General features: G+C 42.5%; 1 protein-coding gene across 1 annotated transcript in view; it reads right to left on the bottom strand.

Annotated features, from left to right (window-relative positions):
- trim71 (tripartite motif containing 71, E3 ubiquitin protein ligase) overlaps window positions 1-18,350 on the bottom strand; it is a 33,908-nt gene extending 15,558 nt beyond the window's left edge. Inside the window, exons 1-2 of the mRNA XM_044335624.1 lie at window positions 16,476-18,350; window positions 1,286-1,453 (exon numbers count right to left, since the gene is read on the bottom strand). Coding sequence (XP_044191559.1) covers window positions 1,286-1,453; window positions 16,476-17,213 — 906 coding nt within the window. The 5' untranslated portion in view covers window positions 17,214-18,350. The remainder of the gene's footprint in view (window positions 1-1,285; window positions 1,454-16,475) is intronic.

The following is an 18,350-nucleotide window of genomic DNA, read 5'->3' as shown; positions in this document are numbered from 1 at the left end:
AATCTCAGTGCTCTATCTAATGGTAAACACTATCCAACGCGTGTAGGCACTGATAACAAGCATCCATGTATAGAACATCGTCATAGTCCAGCACAGACATAACGGTGGCAGCAAGTCTTCTTTTGGCCTCCAATGAAAAGCTTATAGACTTATTTTTAGAATAAAAGTCCAATTTCAACTTCAGTTTTTTCATCAATTGCTGAATGTAAGGCTTAAAACCAGCTACTGTTTGGCAGTTTTTTGTTAATAAATAACTACATGAATTAATATAATTGCTTATCAAAATAGTTGGCAATTACTTTTGTCTCAATCTACTAATTGTTTCAGCTCATCTAAAAGCGTTCCCTTCAGGACGTGACAGCAGATGCAACTTATCTGGTGCTGTTACACATGGCTGCTGAGTCATTCTCTCTTTACTTGTGTATGTTACACTGAATAAGATTAATCTAAGAGGGGTTTAGGAGGCTTTTACCCAAACTATCATTACGTAAATGAAGAGACATGAAGAGTGTGAGTGTTTGTGTGAGAGTGAGAGTAAGAGGTGGAGGGGAATGAATGAGTGAATGAGTGAATAGGGGGAGGGCAAAGTCTTCTACTTCTTTACAAGAGGAGGGGAGTTTTCTTTTTTCTGAAATCCTTTAAATACCTCATCTACCCTCCCCCATCCTCCTTTCCACTCCTCCTCCCCTTTGACCTTCAGCCCTGCCCCCGCCAGACCTCACCCTATGCGACCCTCCCCCTTTTCAGGGCCAGCTGGACACCTCTTAACCCCAGGCTTCACAGCAGCACAGGACTGGTCACTCTCAAACATATTCAAGCTGATCTCCCTCTCTCTAACAGCCGGTTGCATTACGCAGAGGGACGATGGAAAGACACAGCTGCTCTCTTCAGCTTCTTCTCCGTCTTACCAGGAGATGGATGAGTGTGGATTTGTGTGGTTTGACCTTTGTAAAGATAGTCTTTTTGTCAGACCTAAGAATTGTGCAGGAGAGCGCTTGGCTTTGTTTAGTTAAGACTTATATCAGTTTGACCTATTTAAGTCCTGTGGAGTGACAAGACAATTTTCTTTTGATACAATAAGAACATCTGCCCTTGTTCTCTCTGAGATTAATTGTTTTCTGATTCTACATATTGTACAACAAAAAATAAAACGGTTAGTGTTAATTTATGCAGATTTAATGTGTTGCCTCACGACGACGCAACCAAAAGCATACATGAACGAATGACTGAGCGATATTTTCCTTATTATCCACTGTGAACGCGTCTTTCCGGGTTCCTGTCTCACCTGCACGGCCTGTCGTCCCTGCTGTGCATCTGCCAGCAGCTGGATGGTGATTGCCCTGCAGTCCTGTACAGCGTCTTGCAGGTAAACGAAGGTGTGGCCCATATGACGCCCCATGCTGCACTCTCTACAGATAGGCACGGAGCAGGTTTCACAGAAGAACAGGAACACCTGCGGAAACAGAGAGGTGGATAGACAAATTATTTTTTTATGAGTTCAAAACAGTATGAAGTGAATCTGAACCAATTATCAAGGCTGGTCATGCAAAATGTAAATACACCATATATAATAAAATTAGTGTAGACCTCAAGTCCAATTGTGATTTCAGTAGAAGTGTAATGAACTAGATACACAGTCATATCTGACATTATCTCACGTCAAGTCTTTTTTTTTTTACTCTTTATACTCATGAATCACCAACCGTTGATGATGAAATAAGAAGGATAGGTGTCTCTCCTTAAACCCAAACTGTACTTTGTGTAACTGCATGGCTGTAAGCAACACACACACACACACACGTTGTTCTAGGTAACTTTCGGGGACATTACATAGATTTACATTAATTTCCTACATTCCTTACATTCATTTTTCAAACCATTTAAAGGACCAGTGTGTAAGATTTAGTGTTATCTACCAGTGAGGTGGCAGATTGCATAACTCATAACCCCTCGCACTTCCCTTCCCAGCATGTAGGAGAACCTGCAGTGGCCGTGAAACTTGCGAAAAACACGAAAGGCCCTCTCTAGAGCCAGTGTTCCGGGCTACTGTAGAGACATCGCGGTGCAACATGTCAGGCTCCATGGATGACGAGCCGCTCCTTATGCAGATATAAAAGGGCTCATTCTAAGGTAACGAAAACACAATTCTAATTTTCAGGTGATTATACACTAATGAAAACATATCAAAATTATATTCCATTTTCGCCAAGTCTGTTCCGCTAGATGCCACTAAATCTTACACACTGGTCCTTTAACCTTGTAACCAAGTTGGCAACAGTATCAGGCTTGTTCTGCTTGAGAGTTTTACTTAAAAAATACAATTTGCTATATAAAGATAAATTGTACCCATTCTTCCTTAGGTTTTGTTAGATTGAAATATACTAATATGTGTCCCATTCATTACTATTATTCTGGCAGAAATGCTTGATTTACACCTGATGGATGAAGTAAAAGTGGCGCTAATCTCAGTTGACAAAAAAAAAGTCCCTGTCCCTCGGGATGAGAAGGAAAAAGTCATTTAACCTTTGTTGCTAAAACCTAAGCTTTGCTTCTGAATGCTGATTGGTTGTAATGAAAGGCTAATTAAATATGCACTGGCCATCATATCCCAAAGAGACACCAGATCAATGGCCTCCAGCAGCAGGAGACCTGAGTGGATGGGGAGGGGTCTGCAATCAATCCATCAATAATGCCCCCCCCTCCACCCTACACCCCCACCAGGGAGCAGCATAATCTAATGAGACACACACACCTCCCCCTTTTTCTGATTTCCTCCTCCTTTCTGCCTTCTCTTTAAGTTCCTGTTGGATTCTTTTCTTCTTGCCCTTTTCTTGCCGTCTCTCCTTCTGCTGAACCCTGTCCTCTACTACAGTCTCTGCACCGCTCTGTCACTCAATACTCTCCTCTTCTCTCCCCTCTTGTCCCATCTCGCCCCCCCCCCATCGACATCTCCTAAATTCCAAGGGGACGAGACACACAAAAGCAAGGAATGCAGCTGGGCTGGAGTGGAGGAGGAAGGTGGAGATAGACGATGATGGACACAAGGGCTGGAGCAGTTGGGGTGAGGGACAGGCAGATTGATGGAGCACGGACAGGATGGATTCTGGTGAGGGATTGAACCATGGTATCTACAGGGCTGAGATCTGCAGCACTCCGATCATCAAATGAAGCGGTTCCAATATTGGCGATTACATGACCAGTGGTTTATTCAACTATAACTATTTATGGTGACAGGAAAACGGCTCCCGACATGAAAATGCTGACTTGCTTGGTTACCATTTGTGACGTTTGTGGACCTAGCATCTGTTCTTTAGAAGTGGAGCTTCGGCTAATGCAAATGAAAATGCTAATCAGTTTTATTACACACAATCTGCCACACAAAGAGCTGCGCGGCAGGTTGTGTCTAATAAAATTTGTTAATTTACTTAAAGCTCAGCAGAAACAGCTGAGCAACCAATTTAGACAAGTGTCGACCATTTCATCATCAAAAAAACCTTAAAATCCTCAACAATATCCCCCTCCTTCAGTGTAAATACTGTAAAAACTCAATCAGAAACAGTGAAAGTAAAAGTAGGTGTAGTGTAAGAAAGAAAAAAAGCTGATAGCGAGGAGAGAGAATCCTAGAAAGACAGCAGGTGCACTACAGACAGTGTTTAGAAATGTAAATACAGTAGATTGGGTTCAGAAAACAAAAAGATGTTTATTCCCTCTCATGTTTAAATATCAGAGATCATCATTTTCTACCTAGTACTGTACATTACCTCGTTAATGTGCAACCCAAATGTCTCTTTCACGAGTAAAAAACATAAAACTGACATGTACTGTTGAAGTTGTTTCACAATAAATTTCACAATTATCACTATATTTGCTTGGTGTCGTTATTTTTTTACAATAGGAGAATCTTATTGTGAGCGACGCATCAAACTGCAGTACTGAGCTCTTCCATCATCTAATGTTTCCTGTAGCAAACAAACAGCTGACCAGCTACAACCTTCTACCTACTGTTCACCATTTATTTGGATCTGTTAGCTGTAACTCTGGCAAAAACTACTATTTATGAAGCCCATATAATATAATAAACCAACAAATTTTACACTTACACCGCATACTCAATTATCACAACTGTACCAAACACAATAAAATCTAAACGACATACAAAACATTAAATTGAACAATTGACTAATAAAAAAAAACTCACATATTACCCATGACATTTTATATGATCCATACAGAAATCAATAATATCTTATAATTGTTACTCTTCTTATCTCATGTTTTCAGTCACCATTGGTGAATGTGGAAACAAAATGAAACACAAAAGGATGACGAGCAGCCTGTTATTGAAAACAGAGGAGTCCAATTTCATGGAGCTAGATCTCATGACAAATAGCTGCGAGGAGCCTCAGATATCTTTAATGCTATCTGCTGCTTATGTGTTGTCAACAGCGGTCTTAGAGGTGAAGCACACACACTCATACACACACAAGGTTGTAGATTACATAACACACCTGCCTCTTGGAAAGCTGGTCAATATTATTGACTTACACAGGATACTGGCTCTTCCCAGAGGTCTTCGTGGAAGGAGGATGTTCCCTCTCTACCTGCCTCTGTCTTTATCCGTCTCTCAAACCCATCATTAACAAGCTTTAAGTCGTTTGACAAAAATTTTAAATTCAGCGTACAAGACCCAAAAAACTCCCCCAAAAAACACACAACACATACAAAACAAATTCTTTGCGAGCCAGAAATACAGCTGCTCTGTTACACATGTTCATTTAGAACAGACCAGGCATTTCACAGCCATGCCATACGCTGGACACGCCGGATACCCTCACACATGCAGGAACACACCAGACACTTCCAGCGCACACGTGACGCAGAAATGTGAAAAACAACTTAAAAGATGTGAAATAGGCGTGGTGTCACGCTAAAGTTGTAAATTCCACAGACAACACCCCGGAGGGGAGGCCTGTAAGCAGAGGTGACTCTCCCACAGAATTTATTTTATTAAACATTAACATGCAGCACGCTCAAACAAAAGCACACAAACTGAAAAGCTAACTAAATGCATGCAGGGTGTTTGTTTTTTTTTTGAGAGGGGTTGTAACCAACATGCCACCACCAGCTATAAAGCTCTGTGCAGCAGGCCTCGGCTACATTGGGGGAAGTGAGTTATTGTATTTCATTAGTGCACCGGATGTTGCTCCCTCTCCCTCTCTGCCCATTACACTCCTCCATTATCAATTTACACCCAGACACACCCACAGATATGTTGGAGTGTGGGTTTGACAATGTCATAAACCGAACGGTTACTTCTTAAGGACTATTTTTGTTTATGGTACCACCTTGGATCCCCTAAAAATGTCTAAAAAAGGGAATTAGTCAAGAAATTAATTTGTTTCTTAACATAATTTTTTCAGTTTAAGTCATTTACTGATGATTACTTGATTCTTGATGTTCTTTCTGTTTTATATCATTGCAGATTTAACACCCTTTGGGTTTTGGTCTGTTGGTCGGACAAAACAACCTACTACAAGACATCGCTTCAGCTCTGGGAAATCATAAACTACACAAATAACGCGTTAATCATAAATACAAATAAGAGATTCATCAATAATGAAATAATTGTTAGTTGCAGCCTTATGTTTTAGGCTAAAACTGCATGAGCAACGTGCGTTTCAGCAGAAGACTGAATTCTGAAACGTTTCAGTAATTTCAGTAATTTTTCTTGTCTGAAGACCACCAAATAACAAAAGTAAAATTGTTAAATGATGAGGAGTACAATCATTTCATGGATAATTATAAACTACAGATGACAGGAACATTATATAAAAAGTGTGGGAATTACTCATATTTTTTTAATCTGCTAGTTGCATCTATAATGTGTATGACAGCATCACACAAACAGCTCGACAAGAGCAAGATACTGATATCCTGAGGAAAACAACATTAGAGAAAATGCATGATGACTCTGAGCTGCCTGGCCTTGTGCTCACACAGCAGTAGGATCAGCCCCCTCTCCTCCCTCCCCTTGTAGGCACTGGGAACTGGGGGAGAGGGCACGAGCCCAACTAGCCAGTAAAATCGCTCCATGCAGCATTCGCTGCCTGCGTGCACACCAGAGTGGGGGGAAGGGACAAGGGCCATGTAATGTCACACTGTGGTGCCAGAAAAACCAGGGCTGCTCTGGGAACTGTGAAAGCACGTTCTCTCAAAGAACTAAACCACTTTTCACTGACAGTGAGACGCTTTAACATCTGCAGAGGTCATGTCCAAATGCTATTTTTCAACTCTTTCCGTATTACTCTATACATTGCAGTGTCACATGCAAGAAAAATGTATTTCACATGTACTCAGAATATGTTCTGCAATGCATTTCAGAATCATGGCTTTCGTTACTTGAAACTTGATCTAGGACAGGAAATAAATAAACCGCACATGTGATTAAAAACAGACTTTCAGAAAACAAAAATGTTGTTGATGTTGTATTTACATGCAAATGCACTATTTAAAGTGATTTTGTGTAAATCTTATTTATCAAATTGAGAAGACACGACTGCCAAACAGTTATTTAGCCGTTGTATACTGTATGTAGGTTACACAGTTACTCTTTATTTTTAAAATTATATAACAGCAATTTAATATTTATTTATAATATTATTTTTAAAAGAACTGAAATAAATCAATTACATCCCTTTAGAAAGAAAGTACTTTAAGTAACCCAATCTGAAGACAGTAGGAAAGATGCGAGCTTATTTTTAGAGATGAGATCAGACTGTGTGTTTCTGGGATTGTATTTTTCTAGCAGCAGTGTGAAGAGGTTATGGTTGGAGGGATCAAAAAACTACTAGATGTAAACCCAAGAAAAAATACAAAAAATAGTTTCTACTAAGGGTTGCACAATTTGAAAATGTGGTCTTAAATCCCACTAAGGATGTCAGTTTCGGTTAAATTTGTTTGCGACAGACCGACACCCATTGACCGGTAACTAACCTGTTTATTTTTAGGAAAAGCTGTGACGTAGCTTTCGTTTGTGAGAGCTGTCCAGCAGTAGGTGGTCAGAGCAAGCTTGACTTTTATCTCATCCTGTTTTTCAATGCGTTTAGTCACAGTAGCTCTCGACGGCATAACATACTCGGGCTCGAGGTACGAATATAAATAATACTGTGAATATAAGGCGACCCTGATTATAAGACGACCTCCCTTTTCTTTTTGAGCGCCTTATCATCAGTGACAGTGGTATTTGGCAGCTTGACATATTTCGTTTCCACATTAGAGACGTCAGAAGACGCTTTAAACTCGTTTTCATTCTTCATGAATTTATTTCGTCCGTGGCAAAAAAAAACACTTTACACTCACCTCCAGAATCTCCTGCAAGATTAAACTGGACTAACGAAAGACTTTTAGTGCTGACTGACTCTAACACACTCACTATAAACAGACTGACAGACACTCGCTAGCCTGGCAACATTAATGCTACATACAACCCATAATGTAACACTCTGTGTAGGGGTCAGTTTTACACCGCTACTTTATCCATTCAAAAGGAATATCAGTTGTTGTGAACACCTAATTGTCTAGCTATTAGCAGAGTGTGTATGCAAGTTACCCTATAGACCGACAGGTGTAGCTGGTCAAAAATATTCTCAGCGGTTAATAATTTATGGTTAACCGCTGACATCCCTGATATTCACCATTTTATAAGTATGGTTTTTGTTTTTTGTAAGAATGGGGATACTCAAGAGACTGTTTTTCATAATCAATGTAAGTGCCTCTGGCCTAGGAGCTCTTTACCGACCTGTCAACAGACAGAAACAAGAAAGGTCAGAAATTTATAAGCCACAAACACTCTGAGTCAACAGACAAGAAGCTGATGTTAGATGTAGGTGTGTTTGCAGCTTGAGGAAAAAACAAAGTTCCTGTTTAAGCAATAAACACATCTTGCTTAATAGAGTCAACATTAAATGTAGTAAACTTATAGACTTCATGTCTGCCTATGGCTCTTTTAAAGCAACTTTTTCTATCCGGTGTAGGTTCATTGATCATAAATTTTCAGTAGGCTGCTTCCACTCATTTTATTACACACAATCTCACCTGTGAGACTGAAAAGACGGTTGGGCAGTTGACGGTTGAGTACCTTGCTAAAGGGCAGATCAACGGTCAGTAATGAGGGAGGAGCAAGTACTACTCTTGTTATATAAACCCTTCCAGCCCAGAATGAGTCAAAAACAAATACATGGCCCTCCAATTTATTTAAGGAGCTACTGTACAATCTTTATAACTGACATTAGGATAAAATGTCTAATTATCAATTTACAGATTATAATTTTACACCGACTGCAAAGTGTTGGATTATTATAATCTTATCTTATCTTTACTTTACTGAGTCATGATGAGCTTTGAAGAAAGTGTGAGCTTTCTTTTTACACTTTACTGGGGCTATAAAATTATTTTAATATAATACTGAAAATACAATAATAACTGCAGCCAATTTGAACCACATATCACATCTTAGTCCTCAGTGAGATTTCACGTCAAAGAGTCCACACATATCACATGTATCACAATGTGTTGCACTTTTCAGGCTCATTTTAGTCAATGTTATGATCCTCATTATAAGTAAAAGCCACATCAGGTAAGACTGCCGAGCATTTGAGAGATGTGATGACAGACGCATAACACCGACACGCCTCATTCCAACACATCAGGCAGAGGCAGGTGTCAGGAGGCTGAAAAAAAATGTTCTTCCGCTATGAAGAAATTACTACAGTGATCATATTCTGGACTTAGAAAAAGCTTTACCAACTGCAGCGGAGCATTCCCAGCGCAGCAAAATGGATTAGGAAGATTAATAATGTGCAAATAACCAGCGTTCCTCTATGTTTGAGAGGAAACTTGCTTCGACGTGCATGTGTTATTGTTGGGATGAAGGGTTGAGTGCAATGGAGAAGAAGATAGATTGGCAATTTAACCCCACTTCTAAAAAGGCCAAACATACAGCACCAGCCCTAAACCAGTCTGGTATGTCCAGGCCGGATAATCTGTGGAATACCCAATCCCAACATTCCCAGCAATCCCAGTAAGACCATCTGCCAGCCAAAGCTCCTTTTATGGAAGCCAGAGACACCTAAGCTGAGCCTGAAATCACTCCCTCCTTCACTCCTTCACTGCTCTGTATATAACAGACACAACAGAAAGAAGCGTTATGTGCCTACTTTTTCATTCAACTGTGGAGTTTTTTGAGGACACAATATAGTGTATATATATATTCAGACAGTCAGAATTCACACGTTTAACATAGTGCACTATATAGTAAGTAGGGAGCAGCCCTACTCTCATCTTTTCCAAGCACCCTCCATATCTTGCTCACATAGTTTTTCCCTTCCCTCTCTGTTCCCTCCATCACTCTCTTTCTCCTCTCTCATTGCAGTTTTCCTTCCTCCTCCGCCGCTGCCCCGCCCTCTCGTGGCAACCCCTGTTGGCTTGTTGCCACGGACACAACATGCACACGGACATGCCTGTAGATGTTTTGAAACACTGCCAGATACGACATGGGGGGCGGTGGCTGTAAGCCGACGATCTGATTGGACGGCCTTAGAGCGGAGAAGGAAAACAAACCACAGTCAGCTGGCCTCCTTACCCAGCGAGCATGTGACTGACTGTCTGTGCTTAATACTTGAGCTGTAAAAAAAAAAAAAAAAAAAAGAAGAGAAAAGGAAATGAAAGGGAGGGAGATGGGGGCAGATAAAAATCAGGGGCAAGAGAAGAAGAAGGAGGTTGACAACAATGAGAAGGTGAAGAGGAGAAAGAGGGGGAAACATGAGAGGGAGTCGCAGCTTCGAGCAAACAAGGGATGAAATGAAGAAGCAATGTGAATGAAATGTGGAGCAGCTGAAATGTAACAAATGCGGATTTGTGTACAGTCACAAACCAGCTATTCTTAGTTACTGTGACATTAGCGAGCATAATAAACTCCCCACTTACTTAATTCACACTCCCACATCAAGCGCTGGGTGACCACAAATACAGTACATTCGCAGGACAGATTACAAACATCCATTGTTTTGTATGCTGCTCTGTCCTGAGGCCCTCATATATTCATGGTCTGTTTGTCGTGCATATACACACACACATGTACATGGCAGGCATACCAACTTGACGGCCTAAAGAGCGTGACCTTTACAGGAAATGGTCTGGTTATACAAGCCCATGCAGACATCAACAAAAGCAAATGCCTGTCACATGTAGCATCGCCCATAACACAAAGAAAACAAAGTTCTCTAACAAAAAAGGGACACTGTCTGACAGACAAAATAAAGGAGTAGCCAAAACAATGCATTGGTGGGGCTGTACCGTTTCAGGTACAGGTGAGACAGTTAAATGTCATCTAGGAGGGCAGGTTTGAGTAATAGATCCATGAAGTTTAAAAACAATTGGCAGGTAAACAACAGAAATATGACGCAAAAATTGAGCCAGTTTCCCTTACTTTGATGTATTAAACTTCTCTGGCTGCCTAAAACAGTAAGAAAAATGCATATAAAAATCTAAAACTGCATCCAAAAATGGCCAGCAAAAATGTAGAGCTACTCCTTTAACAGCATCTTGAGTGTAGCAATCTGTCTGAAGCTTGAGTGCACAGCATGGCCAAACTACAGCAAATGTGCAACTGCTCCCGACCAGCATAGTCTTGGTCTAATATTAAAAACACTTAGGATGGATGGATTGTGGCTAGAAGCTGTGGAGTGTCCCCCCAAACAGGGTTGAGAGTTTTTATGTCAAATGTGTTAACAGCACAATCACGTTGAGTGGGGTCAAATAATGGCCAATTAAAAGCCCATTTGTGCACGGCCACGGAGTAGGAAGCGGCAGGTTCCAGCTTTGAATGGGTTTTAAATCCTGTTGCCAAAGAAAATGTGATAAATGCCTTCCTTTCTGTCCATTAAATTTATATGGCTCAAAGTGCTCAAATGGACATCAAAGCTAGGACACACACACATACACACTCCCCCTTAGCCTACATGAAACACATTCACAACACACAGGAAACAGGGAATGCTCTCTAATTACTGGGCACATGGTGCGCATTAAAACCCTGGAAGTCCAACTTCATATAATCCAACTCTGCTGGCTGTGTAGAAACACACACACACACTAAAATCCTCTTCAGAGGATAACTACCTACAGATGGGAGATGCTATTGGAAAAGAAAACGCTGCTGCCACACACTCGCACCGATACTTCCAGGAGTGATGAAAAGTAATCACTTGCCCCTCAACAGCAACAGCTGCTAAATCATGTTGAGGAGACTTTCTGCATCCATAATGTCCATTGTCTCTGACACAGAGCAGACAGAGAGCACTGATGAGAAAGGCAGGAGCCAGCAGAGGAAATACCCAGTGTGTGTATGTGTGTGTGTGTGAGTGAGTGAGGGAGAGAGAGAGAGGGAGAAGGGGAAAAGAGAACCCAGGAGGTATAAACTCAAGTTACAGGAATTCCTCTGGCCTTGTATCAGCGTCAGTGTTGGCTTAGGTTTCCTTACAAACATTCTCTGCAAGCGAGCTCCAGAGAGGGGGAGTAAAACTGGTGATCACAAAGCCAGCCCAGCATATGTTTTAAGTGATAGTCTGCCTCTAAAGAACTAGATAATGGAGCAGTAAAGTTCCACAGAAAGTGGAAATGTGGAAATATGTGATAATCTACACAAAAACTGGACCTTCTACTGCAGCTGAACATCCCGCTGTCTTCCTTACGCTAGACAAAAATGATCCCCGAGGAGACAGAAGAGCATTAAACTGATTAGTTCAACTTCACCTCATCCTTATACTATGATGCATTTTAGTCTCTCAGCACCCGGCAACCACTTTCTATCCGCTCTCAGCCTGCTCCAGTGACCCCCACCCCCAAGACTATTTAGTGTGCGAGTGTGTGTGTTTGTTGTTGAGAAGCAACGCACGTGCACAGCCGGACGCGTAGTCACGGTGACGACAATTTAATCTAAAGCACAGAGTGACATTTTGTAGGATTATCATATCATTAGCTGTCTTTCAGAAGGAACTGCGTATGTATTCGTATGTTGGAGGGTGACATCACAGCGAGCAGAGGGCACTCTTTTGATGTAATCCAATTTTCCCTTTCCACTTCACACACAGCGTGGGACACACTCTGACTGCCAGTGCTACAGATGAGTAACAACTGACATTTATGCTGTTGAAGTAGGCCAGCGTATTCGCTCGTGTGTGTGTGTGTGTGTATGTGTGTGTGCACACCCTGTAAATTCTTGTCAGTGTGCAGCCTACTCCCTTTGTAGGCGAAGGAGGCTTATCTTTTAACTGAAACCTTCAGCTTTACCAGCAATCTGGCCACTTTGCTTCTGTGTCCATCATTTGTGAATCAATGAGGTTGATACTTTTGATTCCCAAATTGTCTTAAATTGAAGTGTGTACATTAACAATTAGTTATCTCAAAATTATAGATTATTTGTGTGAACAGAAATGGAAGAAAGCCCAAAGTTTTAGAGGGATAAAAACAATAAACCCTCTCTCCATTCATTAAAAATCAACTGAGGGATTTAGACATTTCTTTTAACAATATCAGTCTTACCAGAACTCCTAACTTTAACAGTGCTATCGATTTCCAAAAACGGAATCATGCAATACATATGTACTTATTAAACAGGACTCCTATTTTTAGCCAGCAACTGCCAATGTCAGCAGTTGTCGTTGGCAAATCTTATCAGCTGTAGTCAATTAACATGATACTGTACATTGGCCAGAGGACAAAATGAAACTCTCAGCTGTTGTCTGGCTAGCATGATCTTTGCAGGCTCCATCACAGATAACTTAGAGAAAGAAACTGTTTTCTCCATAGTTTTGTTACTAAAATGAAAGTGTCTTTGCAGTTCAGATGGACAATGTAGCTGATCAACTGGCTCAATTTCTCATATAAGCTTGCATTTTATTTTCCATGGTGTAATAAAAAGAATAAAACAAGCAACTGAAGACATTGCCTCAGGACATTTTTTATACCTATTTATGACCTTTTTTAGTTTATAGACCAAATAATCAATCAAGACAATGATCAGCAGATAAATCGATCATGTAAATTAGCAGCCCTCTATTACATCAATATTTTAATATTAACTGGGACTTTTAGGATTCACAGTTGTGAACGCTGGCTCAGACAGCTACAGTGTAGAGCTTCATCAAAAATCATTCAGGGGTCACCGGTCTGACATAATTAGCTTTAACATCATCAGACAAGATCTAAAAGTTATTTGTCAGCATTACCAGAAGCTGCAGCCCACAGCTATCAATACCATCAGCTCGTCAGTCACATATTATTACAATGACATTTTACACTGTCAGAGATGACTTACTGTATGTCATTATAGACTCTTTTCATAGCAAACATTTTTTTCATAGCAGGATGGGCGCAGGTGTAGCTAATATTAGTTAAAACAAACACACAACGGCTCACTTTTTTTTGTACATTGTTTAAATAATTAAGCAACTGGGTTTTAAATGCAAAGTCCTTTTACGTATGTTAAAAAGAATATTTTACATAACTTCTGCAGGTTATATTTACTACGCTAATGGTAATCAGGCTTTCCTTTATTTGTTGTTGCACCCCTTTACAATCCATGACCATCGCCTCAGACTCCATGTTTGTGGGTCAAACATCCTCAATAAAGAGGGACACAATTAGCCTTTTTATTGGGCCTTTTACTGGCTTTATTCGGATTCTGGTATTCCATTTGGACACAAGGGACTGAACTCTTCATTTTCACATTAACCCAACAAAAAAGATTGTTCGGCTGTCTAGGTGAGCGCAGTGAGCAGCAACCATCATCACCACCATCTCCTGGGAGAGGAGAAAATTCCTCGGCAGGCTTACATAACACTGCAGAGGGGACAGACCCCAGCTCCTGGAAAAGAAAAAAAAAAAACCTCTGCTCCCTAACTTACACAAGAATGTCTTCTCATATTGGTATGAGGGCCCCGACACACCGAGCCGACCTCAAAGAACTAGCCCAGACAAAAACAAATGCAGCACCTTGTGTCTTCTGTTAAGAGTTGCACTTGAATAAACAGCGAGGCTACAGCTGACGGCCAGCTGACCGCCGACATGCGTGCAAGCTCTGTGCCTGCACGAGAGGAAATACCTGGTCAGTAGTTTATATGTTCTGAATCCAGAACGCAAACCAGCCAACCATTTCTACACAACCGCAAAACTGATTAAATAGCATGACATATAATTAAAATTAGGAATTACACATCGCACTGCAGCAGCACTGAGACAGAAAACAGTTTTGCTCAGACCCCTTACTGTGTGCAATTAACCAGCTCTCGCAACAAAACTCTCTGTGGCTTTCTCCAATAACCTGCTCCCACAAGCCATAAAACTAGCAGGCAGAAATATCTGGTTGGAGCTCTGCTGGACAATAGCATTCAAAATAGTAACAAGGTCTTTTCTCTAACTATTCGCACGACTGTTTGAGACAATGTGGGCTAAAACAATACAGTGCCGACACCCGAGGCACGCTCAAACCCAAGGGAATGACAGGTTTCTGAATAAACCAGCAGGCTTGTGAGAAAGACAAACTAAGAAACTGTAACTTGTGTATTTAGGAAATTTGCATGAATCCATGACACATCATTACCAAATATGAAACGACTGAACTGCAAACAGTCTGGTCTTTCTGACAGAGTGACTGGGAGGACCCATTTTAACATATGATGGATGTGGAGCTGGTTGACGGACAATGACTCTGCTTGCTCAGTGCTCACAGGTAAAGAAAGACTAGCCTTCTCTTGTGTCATTCCCTCCCCCAGGGCTGGAGTGCGTGAGTGAGTGAGTGAGGCATTACTGGGAAATGAAGCTCTTACTGGAAAAGTGAACCCACCCACCCATTTACTGGCATTGGATGGGGGGTGTGCATGAGGGAAAAGGAATGGTTGGTGGCGGTGGTGGTGGTGGTGGTGGTGGTGGTGGGGGGGATCCACTAAAAAACTAAATTGGAAATCTGAACTGGGCTTTGGTGATTGGGTGCTTAGTGCTGAATTACTCACTTCATGATGACTGATTATTACTCAGCAAAGTGTTTTCATGCATCGCAGCACGTTAAAGTTATATCGTAGAGATCTAGGAAGCCGTTGACGACGACGATCGGCTTTTCTTTAAAAACCAGCCGGACTGAGGGTTTTTGTGCGAGCAAGTCAGGGTGTATTTGCATAAAGGTGAATGTTTCTCATCATTCACATGTCACACATGTCACAACACACAAAACTTGAATGGCAGTGGCCGGCGCCAGCAAGTTTTTCAAGATTCAGTTCACAACAAATGGCGTCCTGTCAAGTCTCCAGTGTTTGACTCCATGTTTATTAACAGGGTGTCAAGTGTACATGTGCCACTGTAACCTAAAGGACTGGTGTGTAACTCAAGTCTGTTAATTGGTCATGCGAGGAAGTTAATATGACTAACTTTTGCAGTAGCGTTGCACTATTTCATTATAAATGAATTCTTAAGTGTTTAAGCAAACGTTCTGTGTGAAACTGTCAATCTGCTGAACATTTACTAACTTTACTGGCCACATTTGCAGATATAACAACACCAGAGCTTTTTGATAGGACACTGATTGATATTTTATTCACGCTCTAGGGGCCTAGTAGTGTATTATCCAGTGGCAGGGAAAACTTCCTTGAGCTCCTCAACAGAAACCAGAAGAAAAATTACATTCCAAGACCCCCTACTAATGCTATTTGTTATTCTTCCTGACCATATGACTAAACCAAGAAAAAGCTGGTTTCCTGTTTTATAGGCCTTTGTAGTTTCCTTTTCCCAGATCACATGGTCCAAAAAAAAAAAAAGAACTTTGGGCCCCGAGTTCCAACTTGTCTTTCCCATTATCAGAGAAAAGCTAGATCTCTATAATACGTCCATGCATAGGACTTCTAACAGTCATAGAAACATGTGTGCAGTTACTACAGGGGCCTCTCTCTGCCCTGAATGGATGGTGTGGTACAGATTAACCAGACTCTGCATGTGTCTATGCATATAAGTGTGTGCGTGCATGCAGTGTGTGTGTGTGTGTGTGTACATCCAGCTAAGCACACGTGCCTGTTCGTCTCCAGGGAACTAGGTGAAGAGCCACTCAGCTCCCTTTGAACCTAAGGCCATATGGCCCCCAGTATGGTTCTATACTACACACATAATACTATTACACTATAGTGTGTGTGTGAATGTGTGCGTGTGTGTTTTGCACAATAAATATGGTGTTATTAGACTACAAACACCAAAGGACCAGTGGGGTAGGTTTAGATGCCAAGGCACCACTAAATGTGTCAAAATAGATTAAGTACTTGTGTGTGATGTGCCTTTATTTCAACTATTGGTTAATCATATGAATGAGCACATGCAGCTGTGTTTCTATCCTCTCAGGTTATGTGGTTTCAGTGTTATTCTTGTGCTCCACTCACCTCATTGTCATGGTGTTGGCAGAAGCTCATGCGATCCTGGAACAGAGACAACAGGGCGAAGTTGTTCTGCAGGGACTGGGCGAGGGACACCGACACCCCAGGCTGGCCCGGGTTGCTGTTGGCGTTGACCCGGCCCAAGTGGAGGTTCTCTCCCAGGCGCTCAATGAAGTGGTCCTTGGTCAGCCGCACCCGCTGGTGTGCCCGCACACAGTTGTCACACAGGTACTCCTGGCAGTCGAGGCAGTGGGAGGTGGCCTGGTTCTCCTCATCGCAGGAGCTGCACTGAGGCTCTCCCAGGTGGTGCTGGTGCAGCAGGCCTCCATGGGGGTGATGGAAGCCGGAGGAGCCACCACCTAAGCCTCCCCGGTGGTGATGGTGGCCGTTCTTGTTCTGGATCTGCTCCTCGGAGCTCACCACCACATCTAGCAGGTTGCTGAAGAGGAAGTTGGAGGAAGGCAGGGAGTCCACCCCGGCCTCTGAGATGGACACCTTCTGGTCGCAAGTGGGGCACCGCAGCTTCAGCGGGTCCCCGGGACTGCGCTGGCCCTCTAGGCACTGCCTACAGAAGGCATGGAGGCAGGGCAGGACGTGAAGCCTCCTGGTGGTCTGGCTGGAGGAGGACGAGGTATGTGAGGACGATGAAGAGGTAGAAGAGCTGGAGGAGATGGGAGCAGAGGAGCCGCACAGCTCCTTGCAGAGCGGGCACGTCTGCAGGTCCGAGTCTGGAAACGAAGCCATCTGCAGTGTGACTGAAACACAGGCTCAGTTTACAGTTGAGGTATTCATTTGGGGACACATCGGCCCGTTGTGTTATGTGGAAAACAATCTGGTATTTGAGGTAGATTCATGAGGTATTTAAGTCAGTTCAGTGAAAACGGAGTTCATCGACTTACAGATATTTCTCTGTATTATATAACTCAGATCTGATGTAAAACAAGGAGGTAGCCAGTTCTCCAAAACAGTTATTTAAAGATTGAGGTATAAAGAAGATACTTAGGCTGCTGAGATCATATAAAGGCGTTGTAGCAAGAAGCATCCGCGTCATTCTTACATGACCAACAAGATGACAATGGGTGATGTTGGCGCTTCTGAGGGGGAAAAAGTGTCGGATGGTGTTTTGTTGAGGCTCATAAAATAAACCCGCAACTGGAGTGACACTGGATCGGCGTCGAAGTACTGGGGGCTCCGTCTCTCCTCCCCCACCGGCTCGGCAACATGACTACGGAGCTCCGCGCTTCAAAGCAGCACCCAGACGAGTACTGAAGAATTATTCTTTTTGAAAAAAAAAAATCTGCTCTCCAAATTTAAGTCCGTGTTGAGGTTGTGGCTTTTCACTCTAGTCCACCATCGGGGCCCGTTCAGGCGGCGTCAGGCGCAGCCAGCGGACGCTTGGCAGTCGCAGCGAGAGCCTCGGACCGAGAGACCGTAAATTATTCATCAAAGCAACGACCTCATAATGTGCTGTGGGTCATTAGGGCGTCAAAAACAAACACAGAGAGTCTCAGATAGAGCCAAAACTACCAGACAGCACGTCTGTAACAAGCGGCTGCGGGTGAATTGAGGGGTCCACCGTGTGAAGAGGCCGCTTCCAGCTCTCCTTCCCCGTCCACTCTCTGGCTCTCTGCGTGGAGGAATGCGCACGGGGTTTTTTCCTCCGACAGCGCGGAACAACGGCGCCCTACAACCGGTAAAAAACTCGGTCCAACGACCGTATGGGTCTCTTTTCCACGTCCCTTACTCCGCTGTTGTTGTAGCTGTTTACTCTCGGAGAATTAAACATTCACATAAACATTAAGGTGTGCGCTCTCGTGGGCGCGTGTTGCTCGGGCTGCAGCTCCTCGAGCCGCTCTTATCCGACTGAGAAAAAATGGACCC

The sequence above is a fragment of the Thunnus albacares genome, chromosome 19 (assembly GCF_914725855.1).
Source record: "Thunnus albacares chromosome 19, fThuAlb1.1, whole genome shotgun sequence".
Taxonomy (NCBI): domain Eukaryota; kingdom Metazoa; phylum Chordata; class Actinopteri; order Scombriformes; family Scombridae; genus Thunnus; species Thunnus albacares.
The sequence above is the reverse complement of the archived record's forward strand: the minus strand, read 5'-3'. Positions and strand labels throughout refer to the sequence as shown.